General features: G+C 38.3%; 1 protein-coding gene across 2 annotated transcripts in view; it reads left to right on the forward strand.

The window, feature by feature from the left end:
* Positions 1–15,510, forward strand: part of Vwa8 (von Willebrand factor A domain containing 8) — a 438,392-nt gene that overhangs the window by 155,224 nt on the left and 267,658 nt on the right. For both annotated transcript variants that reach the window (XM_008854688.3, XM_017794762.2), the window contains exons 15-16: positions 11,835–12,003; positions 13,466–13,543. In XM_008854688.3, the coding sequence (XP_008852910.1) occupies positions 11,835–12,003; positions 13,466–13,543 (247 nt within the window). The remainder of the gene's footprint in view (positions 1–11,834; positions 12,004–13,465; positions 13,544–15,510) is intronic.

Consider the following 15,510-nt stretch of genomic DNA (forward strand, 5'->3'; position numbering starts at 1 on the left):
AATATAATGAACAATTTTAAAATTCACTTTTTTCTACTATTTTTTTGCACATGTGCCTTTAATCTCTGTGTATCTGATTATTACTAGTCACAGTCCGTTACACTCAGATCCTTGGCACCTGAGTATGGACATAAAGTCATCAGGTAGATTTCACTGGTAATGTTTATCACCTCTACTAATTAACATGAAGTAAATTTTTATGCTTCCTCCTCAAATATGTCTTTTCTTTTTAATTTGTTGATTATTTTTGTGTATCTCCTACAGAACATCCCACACAATCTTATTCATCTATATACCCACTCCCCAAATTGCATCCTCCCATAGCCCCCACCCCCGAGCCCATATACTCTGTCATCCCTGTTACTGTCCACTGTGTTGTTGGTGTCCCCAGCCATTCCCCAGTGCCTGTCCATCTGCTGAATCTAGTCAGCCATTTCTAGAGGTTCTTGTTTTAGGAAGATCAGCTGTTCTTCATGTAGCAGCAATCAGTTTTCAATATTCCTTTAGATAAGATTGGGGTCTGCTGTTCATTTTCCCAGTTCTATGATGGGTTACTGTCTGTGAGTCTTTTGGGCCACCCTGGCCAATAACTCAAAGGAAGGTGTATCTCCTGTCTGGCATTCTTGTTATGTAGCCTTTAGCTATACATATGGACTCTTAAAAAATTATATTGACCTCATTAATCTTTGGTTATACTTTCCTTTTGGGTGTTTAAGACCCTACAATTGGCCCAGATAAACCAATTTATTTTGACTCTTAAGGTTGTTTGAGGATCTGTTCCCAGGGGTCACATGGGCTTGGGAGGATCCCCTGGCTCCATTCTTTTGCCAGTTCTGTCTATGTGAAGATAAGTCAAAGGTCCTGCTTGACCATGTCTGGCCTCGCTTCGAAGCATGGAGGAAATGTTTCTTCTATGTTGACCCTCCTCTTTGTAGGCTGGACACTGGTTCAAGACCATCTGGTGGAGTCTCCACGGCCTCCTTGATCAAGAGAACAGGTGACTAACCACAGTTACAGGACATTTTGAGAGATGCTCATCGTCCCCTGGAACTTAGTCATCCTAGGAGGACAAGGAGCAAAAACTGTCCTTTGTGTCCCTCTGTCCAAATTAGTATAGGCCTCATAGTATGGCTATTAAACATCCAAGAAGGTTATTTCCACCAGTCTGGTACTTTTAATTACCATGTGCCATGTAGATAAAGCTTGGGCAAACACCAAACTCTCTCAGATAAACCTTGCCTAGACATATATTCTTTGATCTGGTTGTACATATAATTTGTCAGTAGGTTGTTGGACTAATATGGTTCCCTCTGGTTTTTTAAAAGTAGCTAGGCATTATTTATCTCTTGCATTGTCTAACCCTTCCACCATGGTTTCCCCATTTAAGGTGCTCCCGTTTTCCCCCTTTCTCCCTTCTCCTATGGTCCCACGTCTCTTGAGCGCCTTCTTTCCCTTTATCCCCAAGGTTCCTTGAATAACCTTCCCTTCCCCCCTTAACATAACCCCATTTTTATCTGTATTTCCCTTATTAACACGTTTCCTACAGTTCTTATCTTTCAGATTCTTTCTTTTCCTTTACCTCTCTGGTTCCTTTTCATTATCCTGGTTCCTGTAGTTATGTTTGGATACATAATCACTTGTCAGGATTTGGTGCTAGAATCCACATATGAGGGAGAATATATGTCAGGTTTTTTTTTTTTTTTTTCCTGAGTCTGTGTTACTTCACTTACTATAACCATTTCTAGTTCCATTCATTTACCTGCAAATTTCATGATTTCATCTTTCTTTACTGCTGAGTAAAACTCCACCGTATAAATGAACCACATTTTCATTATCCACTTGTCACTTAAGGGACACTTAGGTTACTTCCATCCCTTAGCTATTGTGAAAAGAGCAGCAACAAACATGGATGTATAAGTATCTCTGCAATACGATGAGTTCTTTGGGTATATGCCAAGGAGTGGTATAACTGGGTCAAATGGTAGGTTCATTTGTAGTTTTTTAAGAGTTCTCCACACTGCTTTCCATAGGGGTTGAACAAGTTTGCAGTCCCACCAGCAGTGAATGAGCGTTCCCGTTTCTCCACAACCTCTCCAAATTTGGTATCATTTGTTCTCTTGATTTTAGCCAGTCTGACTGGGGTAAGATGAAATATTAGAATGGTTTTAATTTGCATTTCCCTAATTGCTAGTGATGTTGAACACCTTTTAAGATGCTTCTTAGCCATCTTTATTCTTTTGAGAATTCTGTTCAGTTCCTTAGCCCATCTTTTAATTGGGTTGCTTCTTGTCTTGATTCTCTGTTTTTTGAGTTCGTTATTTATTCTGGGTGTTAAAGCTCTGTCAGATGTGTCGCTGGTGAAGATTTTCTCCCATTCTGTGGGTTTTCTCTTCACTTCTTTGGTTGCTTCTTTTGATGTACAGAAGCCTTTTAGTTTAATGAGGTCCTATTTGTTGATTCCTGACCTTGTTTGCTGACCAGTTGATGTCAGTTTAGAAAATCCTTTCCAACACCTATGTCTTGTGGGTTATTGCCAATGTTTTCTTCTAACAGTTTCAGAATTTCAGGCTTCACATTGAGGTCTTTGATCAGGATATTATTTATTTACTTTCATTTTTATGTGCATGAGTGTTTTGCCTGCATGCATGTAAGTACACACATGCACCCAGTGTCCACAGAGGCCAGAAGAGGGTGTTGGATTGCCTGGAACTGGAATTACGGGTGATTGTTAGCCAAGATATGGATGCTGGGAACCAAACCTGGGTTCTCTGCAGTAGCAGCCAATGCCCTTAACTGCTGAGCCATCTCTCCAGTCCTGAGTATATTATTCTTATTGATAACCTCCTTCTAAGTTGAAAGTAGTATTATTTATTATTTATCTGAACATAGAATCAAACAACAACAAAAATAACCAAATGGCTTAATTTGATATCCTTGGTATGGTAATTGCCTAGAACGTGAGGCTGTTTCTAATCTGTACTCTGTATTCCCAGCCTGCTTTTAAATATGAGTCTAAGCTATGTTTTTAAGAAGTCAATTCTTCCTCTCTGGCTCTGCCAGTTCTGTTTTGACCTTGTGATGTGTATCCCATAGCCAGAAAACAGCTTGGCCCACTGTTAATTGGGCTAACCTTCCTAGGAAGTCATCAGCATTACTGGGGTTGTCCTCTGAAGGAACGTGACCCACTGTGGCTACCTTGCACTTCCTTTCAGAGATATAACAGTCAAATGCAATGGATGAGATTTGACTGGATGCTGGAGCAGGAAACAAAATGAAAACATTTACAAAAGACAGTTAGAAAAGTTTAGGGCTGGGAAGATGGATCAATCAGTAAAATGCCTGCTGCAGAAGCATGAGGACCTGAATTCAGATCCCTGGAACTCATATAAAAAGCCAGGCACAGTGTCTCTGACTGTAACCCAGCATAGAGTAGGGATGGGGGCACTGAGTCAGGCACATCCCTGAAGCTCATTGGCTGACCAGCTAGTTGAATAAATAAGCTTCAGGGTGAATTAGAGACCCTGTCTCAAAATAAAGGTGGAAGCCAGGTGTGGTGGTACACGTCTTCAATACCAGCATTTGGGAGCAAAGCAGGTGGTTCTCTGTGAGTTGGAGGGCAGTCTGGTTTTCATAGTGAGTTCCTAGCTAGCTAGGGCTACATAGTGAGGTCTTGTCTCAATAAATTAAATAAATAAGGAAGGAAAGCTATGAAGAAAAGAAGCTTGATGTCCACCTGTGGTCTCCATATATAAGTGCATGTAACATATGCTCACACCCACACTAACAAGTACATACATCATCCACACGCATTTCTATGTTTCTTCAAATAATTCGAGATTGGTATATTTCAGAACTCCTCATCATTTAATCTAAGGTAACTTAATTAAATGTTTACCATTTCCCAAAGAGCTCACTGCCATATTTCAAACAAGAAAATCATTCAAAAGATAAGTATGAAGTATATTGATTCATGAGTGTGCATTTTCAACAAATTGTTGTTTTAAAAATTTCTTGAATTTTTGCCTTGGAAAGGCTATTTTAAAGCTCCTCTGTCTGAATTATTAAGAATTTCACTGTAAGAGCTGGAGAGATGGCTCAGTGGTTAATAGTACTGGCTGCTCTTGCAGAGGACCTGGGTTTGAGTCCTAGCACCCACATGGTGGCTAGCAATCATCTGTAACTCCAGGTCACAGGGATCTGACGCCCTCTTCTGACCTCCTCAGTCACTGTATAGTACAGATGAACTTATATACATGCAAGCAAAGCACTCATACACAGAAAATGAAAATAATAAATAAAATATTTTAAAAAAGAATTTCACTGTATTACAAAACTGCTTATCAAGCTGTGCTTTATCAAATTCCTGTGCTTTACCAAATTTTGTAAATCAATTCCAGAAAGTAGTTTAGTGTTTAGGGCAGCGGGTTATGGAGATTCTCTTGATCTGTACCTCTAATTAATAATACCCAGACATTTTTAATTATTTGCATGTGAATCACCAGTCAGAGAAGAGTAAATATTTCAGACAGATGAATACAGTTGAGCAATAGCTCACAAGCTTGCTGGGCAGTTTTCCTTAGGACATCAGGAACTCTCTACTTCTGCCAAATATTCAGGAAATGACAACTCTTTTCTGTGAAAAGGATCTAAGTTCTCCCTAATAGTCACACAAAGTTTTGCAAATAAAAACACTCTTGGGAACAGAGTGGCCTTTTAGCTTTGTGCTTAAGGTTTGGCTCACAGTGGTTCGTGGTCCATCCTTCTCTGTTCCTCGCTGTTATCACCATCCCTTTGAGTCTCCCAAGTATGTATACTCTGCTCCCCTCAGTCTGGTCACTCCAAGAAAGTAGAGAGGGATCACAGCAATACTTGTTTCCCTTCACATACCTAAAAACAGTGCTTAACTATTTACTAATCTTAAACATACATGAGAATTGAGCCAGATGGAACTTTCAAAGCATTTTATGAAAAACACCAGTCCCCTGTCATGAATTTTATGAGTCTCTCATTTCCCACTTCTCATTCCAAGAAGCCACCACTGTCAGCTCTGAGCAATTTCTTCTGGTATTTACCTCCATATCACTGAACAATTGGCTTTCATTGATCTTTCTTGACTTTTCAGTGTTAAAAATTATCCATTGATTTCCTGCACATAAAATTTAGGTGTTACTCAGTGACTCTTTCCACTGAACATATCTGCTTCCATCACCTTACTCTCCTCGCCTATTTTGTTTAGAATTTTGTTCAGCTTTTCTTTTGTTATGACAGCATAAGGCTAAGTCATTTACTCTATTAAAATTGCCTTTTCTCCATATTTATATCTTGTCCTCGCTAAAGTTAGTATTTACCTACATATGAAAAGATAGAAGTGTAAAGAAGTAATGACAGTATAGTTTCAATGTCAAAGTAGAATTCTGTACAGTCATGTTGTGGGAATACTGAGCAGGAAGTGATCCTGTTTTCTATGTATGAATCACTTTTTTATCACATACACTTTTCCTGTTGGTGAAATCTCTTCTCATATACTTCAGACACACTCATATTTATCAATCACATATGCTATCAATTTCATATTTTCCCATGGTATATTCTGAACTTGTATTTTATATTTGCAGTGCCTATGCCGTTTTAGACCTGACTCTGCTCACAGCTCCCTGGTTTCCTGTGCTCTTCTTTCTCTATACCTTTCATTATTTAGATGCAGGTTAAACCTTCTGCATATAGCTTCTCATTCTTCTTCTTTTCTCTCTCATGTTCTTTCAATTTGTTGGGCCTTCATTAAGTTTTCAGTGGCAAGATATTCTAACAGTGATTCTATCCTGTCTAAAATATTTTTACCTGTTGAGGGGCTGGAGAGATGGCTCAGCAGTTAAGAGCATATACTACCCTTGCAAGGGATCTGAATTTGCTTTCTAGCACCCATGCAGGACAGCTCTTCAGGATGCCCTCTTCTGACCTCCATGAGCACTACACATTCATTTTCACAAACTCAAACACCTATACACGTAATTTAAAAGAAAATAAAATATTTAAAATACTTCTCCCCATCGAGAGCCTTTTTTTCTCAGTATTCCTTCTTTGTGCCCAAGAAGCAATATTTTCTTATGATTATAAGTAGCTTTTGTTGCCGTTGTTATTGACATAGTCATATTACAGAATCTTCCTCACTCTAATAATATGGTAAATTCCTTTACCCTTCCCTGGTTGTTTATTTAATTTGGCAACCTATTTTTGTCTCCTACAGTCAGTTGAGTTAGATTCAACTAAGTCATTTGGCAGTATTTCTTTCAGGGCTGTGTTTCTTGGGTAACATCTTGTTACCGTGTTTACTGCCTAACAGCCTAACTCAAAGAACATAATAGGGTAGAAAAAGCAGAAATTTGTACTGAGTGAGGAAACTCATTTAGTACATAGGTTGTTCTTTTGAGTAATTATAACCCATTATCTCCATATCCAACCATGTTCTCCATATCTACTATGCTAATCTGAGCAACAGCATTTGGACTACAAAGTAGAAGCTCAAATGACCTGTTCTTTCATTTTGTAATAAATTAAAAAATGAAGCTCAGCAGTTTTATTTTTATGGTATTTAAACAAACTCACCTTTTGTTTTGCTTTGATTAATGCTTTATTTCCTTATGGGAGATTTTAAGAGAGAAAACCGTCACAAGCAGACTGGCAAGGGAGGTTTTTGTTGTTTAAGGGAAGGATTTTGGAGGAGTGGGCAGAAGTGCTGTCTCATTGCAGCTGCCTCATAGAATAACTTCCATAGTCTTGTACAGGCAAGTAAATCTACCTCCTAGGCATCAGATTCTGAGAACAATTTCTGATTTGTGGTCTAGTGCCTCTATACTTTAAAGCTCTGTTCCAATAGCAGTGCTTGGATGATTTTGTTGAACTTGAGTAACATAATGGTAATGGAGATTTAAGAGCATCTTTGCCTGTCAACCCAGTGTTGTAAATTTCGATATCTGCTTTTGCTTCCAGATAGAAACAGTTTTTATAGTTGTGTTTGGAAAGAAAACCTCTAGTATCTCATGTAGTAAAATGGAAGACAGGGATGTAGTTGGGCCTCGGGAAATAACTAGATCCTGGGACTTTAGTCTTGTCAGGATGCTGTCTTCTGCTTTTCATTTCTTTGTTTCTAATGTCACAATATGTGGCACATAGTAGACTACTTGGTAATCTTAACCTGAGATAGAGGTTAGAAAGCTCAAGTAATTGGTGACTTTTAAAGATGGCAATATAAATCTATGAATTAGTAATACTTCAATGCCCTTTGATAAAATGGTGTCCTGATATCTTTGGGTTTCAGAATTAGCAGTGTTGGCTGTGGTCTCCCCACCCTTTCAACTTCATGATATGATATCTAGTTTGAAAACAATTATATCTGACTCACTCATTGTTTACCAGTTCTTCCCTAAGATTGTGTACCTTGATAATATCCAGAGTGCTTTGAAGGTTCTTATAGTTTTCTCAAGCAGTCATTTGTCTAACTCCCCTTAGAAATGCTATAATTTTCTCTTTTACAGGAGTGCATGGACATGACAGTTAGAAATAGTGTGATGGCCACACATGCCAGATACCAACCATGCCTGTATTTCTTGCAGGAAATAAGTACCAAAATAGAGCTGCTTCCTTTAATGAGAATAACTTATTTTGGTGAAAGAGGGAGTACAAACACCAGGCTACTAAATGTGTCCTTTCCTGCTGATTAAGCAGGGAAGCGATATAGATGAGTGGCCTGTCCTAGTCATGCTACATACACTCTAGCCGGTTTTATTTTTATTGAATGTTTTATTTTTATTGATTGTTGTTGAAAACAGTTAATAGTCTCAGCCTTTTTTGATTAGTGATGAATCATAACATTTGAAAATTCTCCATCAATTATATTCTCTTGGCCCTTTTATTTTTACACTTACCCATGTTTGAAGATAATAATTACAGTATGAATATTCTGTCTGACCCTCCCAGAAACTTCAGCATGTCTTTTCTAGTAAATTAGCCCACGAAGAACAAACACAAAGCCTTGAAGAAATTCTGGTTTTTTAAAAACAATCCTGAATATTTTCATGGTCAAGGAACAGTTTTTAAGCCCTGTCCCTGTGCAAGATATAATTACTTTGTAGTTCGTGTTCTAAGTTTGTCTGTTGATCCAGAGAATGCAGCTCCTCTCGTAGCTTCGTTCTGTACCAGGTTTAGGCTGTCAGTAGGAGACTCATGTTTTTAGTTCTTATTCCTTTTCTTCCTTTGTCCCTCTTACTAAAGGACTTAGAAAAGAGTCTTGTGATAATGGTTATTAAAAGTAGCAGCACACATTTATTTCTATCTCCTTTCTTCCATATAGCACACTGGATCTTGTTCAGTGTGAAAGTGTGATAGTAATGTGTCCATGACATGTACTTCATTGCATAGAAAGAAAGGGAGATATGGCCTGTGCTCAGATCTATGTAACATTACTTGTATGGGAACCTTAGTAATATACTATAGGATTTTAAACTCCTATTCCAGCTGCAATTCAGGTAATTATGGAGAGATACCATTCTTTCAAGTTTCTTAAATGCATATTCAACAAAAAAGTATCATAACTTGCTTCAAAGAACTGGGGTTTACTGAAGTCTTTCCTTTTTATTAGTTTTGTTTAGGTGTAATTGACCTGTGGAACTGCATATTTAAAGTGTACTATTTGATAATTTTTGATATGTCTATGCCTGTGAGTCCATTACCACAGTCAGGACAATGTACATATCTCTACTCCCTGAGGTGTCTTTATACCCTGTTCAGGCCTCCCTTCTATCTCTAAGAGCTCATTGTCCTCCTCATTCCCAGGAACCCTCTTCTGCTCACTAATTATATCTTGAATTTTCTTAAAGTTAGAACCATACCATATGTACTCTTTTGTTTCATTTTTTAATTTTTACTCAAGTTTGTTTGAGATTATTATCTACTTTGTATAACTCATTCCGTTTTATTATGAGGAACATTAGAAGATATTTTACATTCTAAAAACTTAAATAATAAATTTTTAGCTTTTAAAATCTTTAATCCTTAGGAGATAATATATACTTATCTGAAGGTAAGCCACATCTTTCATTGTCTTTGCAGTTTTGTTGTTATTGTTCAGTTCTAATGAAGTTAAACCTAAACCTGATTTTATATATTTATAATGCTTTGTTTTCTATGTTTTAATCATGTATCTCTTCTTCAGCTTTGGTATTACACAGTGGCTTCTTAATTCACTTTGAAGTATGAGGTAGGGAACTTAGCATCAGGAAATGACTTTCCATATGACTATTTGTATACAAGGAAGCCTTCAGAGAGAAACTAGAAAACAAAAAGGTCCTTCTCGTCCTGTTATTCAGTGGTGGCTGTTTTTATCATCAGCATGTGCCTTTCTGCTCAGTGCCTGCTCACTCTGGTGCCATGTAGGAACCAATACTAAAATACAAGCTGTAAACAGAGATTGCAAATAACCATAAGCATATTTCAATTCTGACCACCCAGCTTGCTTGCCCTCAGCTGCTCTTCTACTGTTGATATCATAGCTCAGCTGTGTTACCTACTACCTGCTTCTCTAGTTTAAGGATATAGATTGGACTTCCCCTTTTGGGCGAATGTTGGATTTTGACTGTTTATTCCCTGATTTGCTGTTTCTAATTGTATCTGCAGCTTTAATTTTCTGTAGCCAAACAGAGTCCTGTGCCTCCTTATCTTCTTTCTCAGCTAGAGTCAGAGGGATCAATGATGAATCCAACATCTGTTGCTGAGCCTCATGACACTCATCTGGATTTAGCAAACTACTTAGCTAACTAACCCGAGGCTGAAGAGATGCCTCAGTGGTTAAGAGCACTGTCTGCTCTTGCAGAGGACCTGGGTTCCATTCCCAGCAGACACGTGGGGGCTAACAACTCTAGTTCCAAGGAATCACAACACCATCCTCTGACTTCCACAGGCATTGCATACATGAGTGAACTTAAATACATGCAGGCAAAACACTGTGTAAATAAATAAAATCCTTAAAAAAAGAAGTGGAGTAACGTGCCTTCTTAGCTTTCCAATCTCAGGATCCTGTGTCTAGAATCTGCTTTAATACTATCTGATCACTACCCTAAGAGACCAGAATATCCCTGTTGTATCCTTCTCTGCTTTTCTAGAACAAACTTTTTGGGCAGATTCAGGCTCTGATAGTATACACACACACACACACACACACACACACACACACACACACTTATTTCTATATATTTATTGTATATATTTTTTTAAGTCAAGAGAAATGAAATCACTGTGAGCTTCTATGAATTCATTCAGTCTTTATCCTTCAGATGGCTGTCCTGAAGTTGCTTTCCCTGGTTTACAGTTAAGCTATGGCCTATAGAGCTCTGATCCATATAGCTGGTATTTGGTGGTTCTGCCCACTGTCTTACACAGCTTCCTCTGTCTCAACTCTTCAGAGCTTTTTTGGTTTACACAGGTCCCCCTCCTGATTTTGACATAACCACAAAACTCTTGCATTTTACTGAAAGTATTAGTGATGAAATGCCCATTATATACCTGTATTTTTGTTTTTCTGAAAACCTTGGTGTGCTGGATAGCTTTAGTGTCAACTTGACACACCTAAGTTTAGGGAGCCTCAGTTGGGGAATTGTGTCTATTGGACTGGCCTATGGCCATGTCTGAGGGGTATCTTCTTGATGAGTGATGTGGGAGGGCCCAGCCCACTGTGAGTGGTGCCACCCCTGGGCAGGTGGGCCTGTGTTGCATAAGAAAGCAGGCTGAGCAGAGGCCAGGGGAGCAAGCCAGTAAGCAGCGTTCCTCCATGGCCTGTGCTCCAGCTCCTGCCTCCAGGTTCCTGCCCTGAGTTCCTACCGTGGACTTCCTGATGAACTGTGACCTGGGAGATGTAAGCTGAATAAACCCTTTCCTCCCCAAGTTGGTATTGGTCAGAGTATTTTGTCACAGCAATAAAGAACAAACTAGGACACTTGGCAATCATGAGTTTCATCTCTCTTTTCTCTCAGCAAGAACTATATTGCCCTCTAAAAGCATATTACCACCAGCTTTTTTAGGGAGGGTTGATTAAAAGCTGACAGTATCGCCCAGCTGGTTCAATCATCGTAGAAGCGTTTGTTCCTTCACCTCCAGACATTCAAGTTACTCCTCTATGCCTCGGAGCTCTTACTCTTTTCCCTTCTGTGTTTGAAGTTGTTTATATACTTCCTCTCATTTTCCAGCAGACTTCTTAAGAGATCAGTTTCAAAATTCTAGCATTTTTTTTAATCAGTGATGAGTAAATTATATAAAAGTTCAATTCTCTTTAACTTTTTAGTTTCTAAATTTTCATGATCTAATTTTAATGTATTATAACCCCATATGCTACTGAAATTTTCTATATTTAGCAAAAGTCTCTTCTATCCAAAAATGATGCTTTTTAGACTCTCTATAACTGATGTAGAGTGGGCTTTTTGCAAAACAGGTTTTGAGAAGATTTTAGATGAATAAATAAGGAGTGAACCTATGTAATGACTATGAAGGTGTGATTTTATTTCAAGGAATTTCAGAGATAATGTATTGTAGGCATAACAAAAGCAGTGATTTGTGGGAGGATTGGACTTTCATAAACACGTACTGTACTTTTATTAGTATTCAGTAATTATTCCATTTTTTACTCAATCTTGCAGTATCCTACTTTGCTTTACAAAGCCCATTTTTTGAATAATAACTTTGACATTATTTATGGAATGACAGGCTTATCACTCCTAGGCTCCATCTCTCATAACACAATTTCTAATGTGAAAAGTTATGTTTTGTTTTTCTTATTTTCCTTCTTTTAGATCCATTTTTCCTATCCACCCCTCCTTCAGAATCATCGCTTTGGCAGAGCCCCCTGTTATTGGAAGTACAACACAGCAGTGGCTGGGACCAGAATTCTTAACCATGTTCTTTTTCCATCACATGAAACCACTTGTCAAAAGTGAAGAATTCCAAGTGATTAAAGAAATGGTAAGAGTCAGGGCCTGCTCTAAGCTAGTGTCTGTAGCTATTTTCTTTTGAAGTTGTCCAGTCCCCTTCAGGACTATAATCTTATAGTCTCTGGATGGCTGTAGTATAAGAGCCATGATTGCAGTGTCTGCCTTAACCCAGCATTGCGTTTAGCTCCTTGGGAGGTCTAGAAGTATACTGTTAATGGAATACCACTACCTACAGGAAATAAAATTTCCAAAACTGAGTTTCTCAGGTACAGTTGAAGTGCTTAGCAGCCACTAGGACAGATTTGGCTACAGTATTAGAGAAAAAACATTTTCCATAATCATAGAGAGTTCTACTGGACTGTGCTAGTCTGTATCACTACTAATTAACACTTGCATAACTGAACCCATTCTCTTTGAAATCATTGAAGGATTTGATTGATTTTGTGTTCTGTGCGAGGGTAACTGTGAATGAAAGCATAGGCTTCAGGGTTCAACACCTTGGCTCTAGATATATGATTCCCTCTATATAGTGGCTTCCAGATCTCAGATAAATTAATCAGGTTTCTTTATTTGATAATGATGGTAATGCTACTTCCTACACCGTGGGAAATATAAGTAGAATTTTTTAAAATTCCAGTTACTTAAACGACCAAAGAGACCAGTATATTTTCAAAATGGCTACATTAGGCCATTGTTTAACATCTTTATGATTCTCTTAAGTTTAAAAAAAAATCATTGCTTAAATAAAAATTGTTTATAGTTTAACAAAGTGATTTACATTAAAGTTTATTATCATTGAAAGAAATGTGTGTTGTTTGTGCATCTGCTCTTCACAGTTTGTTGCGTTGATCATGGCTGTCAAGTGTGTGTTTTATTCCTGTGTTTTATGGAGACAAGTTCTTACTCTTTAGCCTAGACTGGCCTTGAACTCTTGATGATCCTTTTTCCTCAGCCTCCTAAGTGGTGACATTACAGGCATGAGCCACCACACTCAGTAAAGATGTATTTTAAAAGTCTGAGAAAGATAAACATTTTGAACATCCATTTTGCATATGAGAGTACCTTAGGCCACTTAGTAATTATATATGTTACAGAAATAAAATTATATAACTTATATAAATATTCTACTAAATAAAGGAATTTGGTTTCAGTAAGAAAACGCCTGAAGACCTTAAAGAACCATGCAGAAGCTAACAAAGCGGGAAATAGGAAGGTTTTCATGGTATGCTTGAGTTAGAGCCTCCTGTCAGTCTGGTGATTGAGTTGCATATGGAAAAGAGGTAGCTGGTTTTATTTGCCTGATTCTTTAAAGGAACGCAGGGCTTATGTGTTTCCTGAGATGTTGATGACACAGCTTTATTCATGGACCCAATAGCCAAAAGAATTGCTAAAAATGTATTTCTAATATTATTTGCTAAATAGTCATTGTTTCTGGCTGACTGATCAGAAATCCAATTGATTCTTCCTATTTTTTTTTCACTCTTATAAAATAGGTCCCAAATATACCTCAGGAAGCTTTGGAGAAATTGTTATCATTTACACACAAACTCAGAGAGACCCAGGATCCAACAGTAAGTCTGGGCTTTTCTCACAGATTTTCTATCATTGACATGCTGTTGCTTGAAAAGCTGTTTTTACGCTGGTGTTTTTATTCCATATGCTATGCTTTGTGCTATAGAGCAGCATAACTCTGATTTCAGTGATTTTAGCATCTCTTCTATCCATGGCTCATGCAAGGGAGAATGACTTTTAGCTTCAGAGGAATACTTGGGGTTCTTGTGGATCTGCTCTGTCTCTTTGTTTTATTCTCTACAGAGCATCTTCTAGGCTTACAGCTCTAAGTTCCGTCTCTAAGTTAATGCCTGTGTCTTTGTCTTGAGCCTCTATTTTGTCTTTACCAATGTATTCTTTGTATTTCCATCTTAGGACAGAAAAAAGACAATCATTCTTTTTTTACTTAATTAATTAGAATTAATTGTGTGTATACGTGTGCACCACAGCACGAATGTTGCGGTCAGAGGGCAACTCGAGGCTGTCATTCCTTCCAACCTTTGTGAGTTCCAGGAATCTAATATGGCAGCAGGCACCTTTACCCACTGTGCCATCTCGCCAACCCAAGGGCAGTTACTCTCTTACTCTGTGAGGCCTTGTTTTCATCTGTTAATGGAAACACTGCCATCTGCATCATAAGAAGGTTGCAGTGATTAAACATAAAAATATACGTAAAAAATTCCCCCTTAGTAACTGTTCATAAATGCCAGTTTCTTTCCCTGTCAACTGGATACTTCAGATAGCTGTAAACGCAACATAGAGAACTAACATTTTTTCTTTCAGTCTGTTCATGTTCCTGATTTAGTTTCCTGACTGTTAATAGTCTGTTTGCCCAGTTACTACCTTAAAGGACATCATTACTGAGTCCATGCCCTGCCGATGATGTTTCACTGAATCTGATGGCAGGTCTCTGCAATTCAGCATGAGTTTGCACCTGCTTTCTTATCTGCTCTCAGTAATTGTTCTTGTCTTAGATTTCATAATCTTTCTCCTGGAGTAGTATCGTTTCCTCTCCACTGCCCTCTTCACCAGTAATAACTGTGTATCGCATAGCTTTCTTTTAGTTTCCTATGACTGCTTTAATAAATTACCATTAAAAAAAAATCTGTGGCTAAAGAGAGAAATTTTTCTGTCTGGACAAATCAGTATGACTGAGATAAGACTGAAGTGTCGGCAGAGCTGAACTCCCTGGGAGCTCCAGGAGAACCTATTATTTGCTCCTTTCAGCTTTGGTTGCTGTCAGCATCCCTTGACTTATGGCCTCGTGTCAATCCTGCCTCCATATTCCATCACCTTCTTCTGTGTATCTTTGTCAAATTTTCTTCTGCCCCTTTTTACAGAGATGTGTTAAGATTACATTTAGGGGTCACCTGAGTAATCCAGGATGATGGCCTTATTTTAAATACCCTTAATCTTATCTGCAGAGACTACTTGTCTTAGAAAGTAACATTCATAAGCTCTATCAATTATGTGGATGTCTATATGTTGTGGGGAGTGGGGGACAGACATGGGACCATATCTAACTGTCATAGGTCTGCTAATTACTTTGGGACCTTGTTTTAACCCCCCCCCCATTCTTTTTAGCTGTGTCATTCTCATTGCTGTTATTTAACATTTTTTAAAATTATTCTTTGCTAATTTCATACATGGATATTACATATTTAGGTTATATCCATCTGCTGCTAACCTCTGCAACTCCTCCTTTCCGTCCCCCATCTCCCTCTCAACTTCATGTGTCTTCTCCTTCTCCTCTTTTTCTTCATAACCCACTGAGTCCAATTAGTGCTACTTGTATGCACATCAGTGTAGGAGCCAAGCTCTGGGAGTATGGAGAGCCTGCCATGGGCTACACAGCTAAAGAAAACTGACTGTCCCTCCTTCACTGACTGTCAGTTGCCAATGACTCCTCAGCTAGAGGTGGAACCCTGTGAGCATATTCCCTTTCCATGCTGGAGTGTTGATTGGCTTGATCTTGTGCAGATATTAC

This window comes from Nannospalax galili, unplaced genomic scaffold (genome assembly GCF_000622305.1).
Source record: "Nannospalax galili isolate Female #2095 unplaced genomic scaffold, S.galili_v1.0 scaffold386, whole genome shotgun sequence".
Lineage (NCBI taxonomy): Eukaryota > Metazoa > Chordata > Mammalia > Rodentia > Spalacidae > Nannospalax > Nannospalax galili.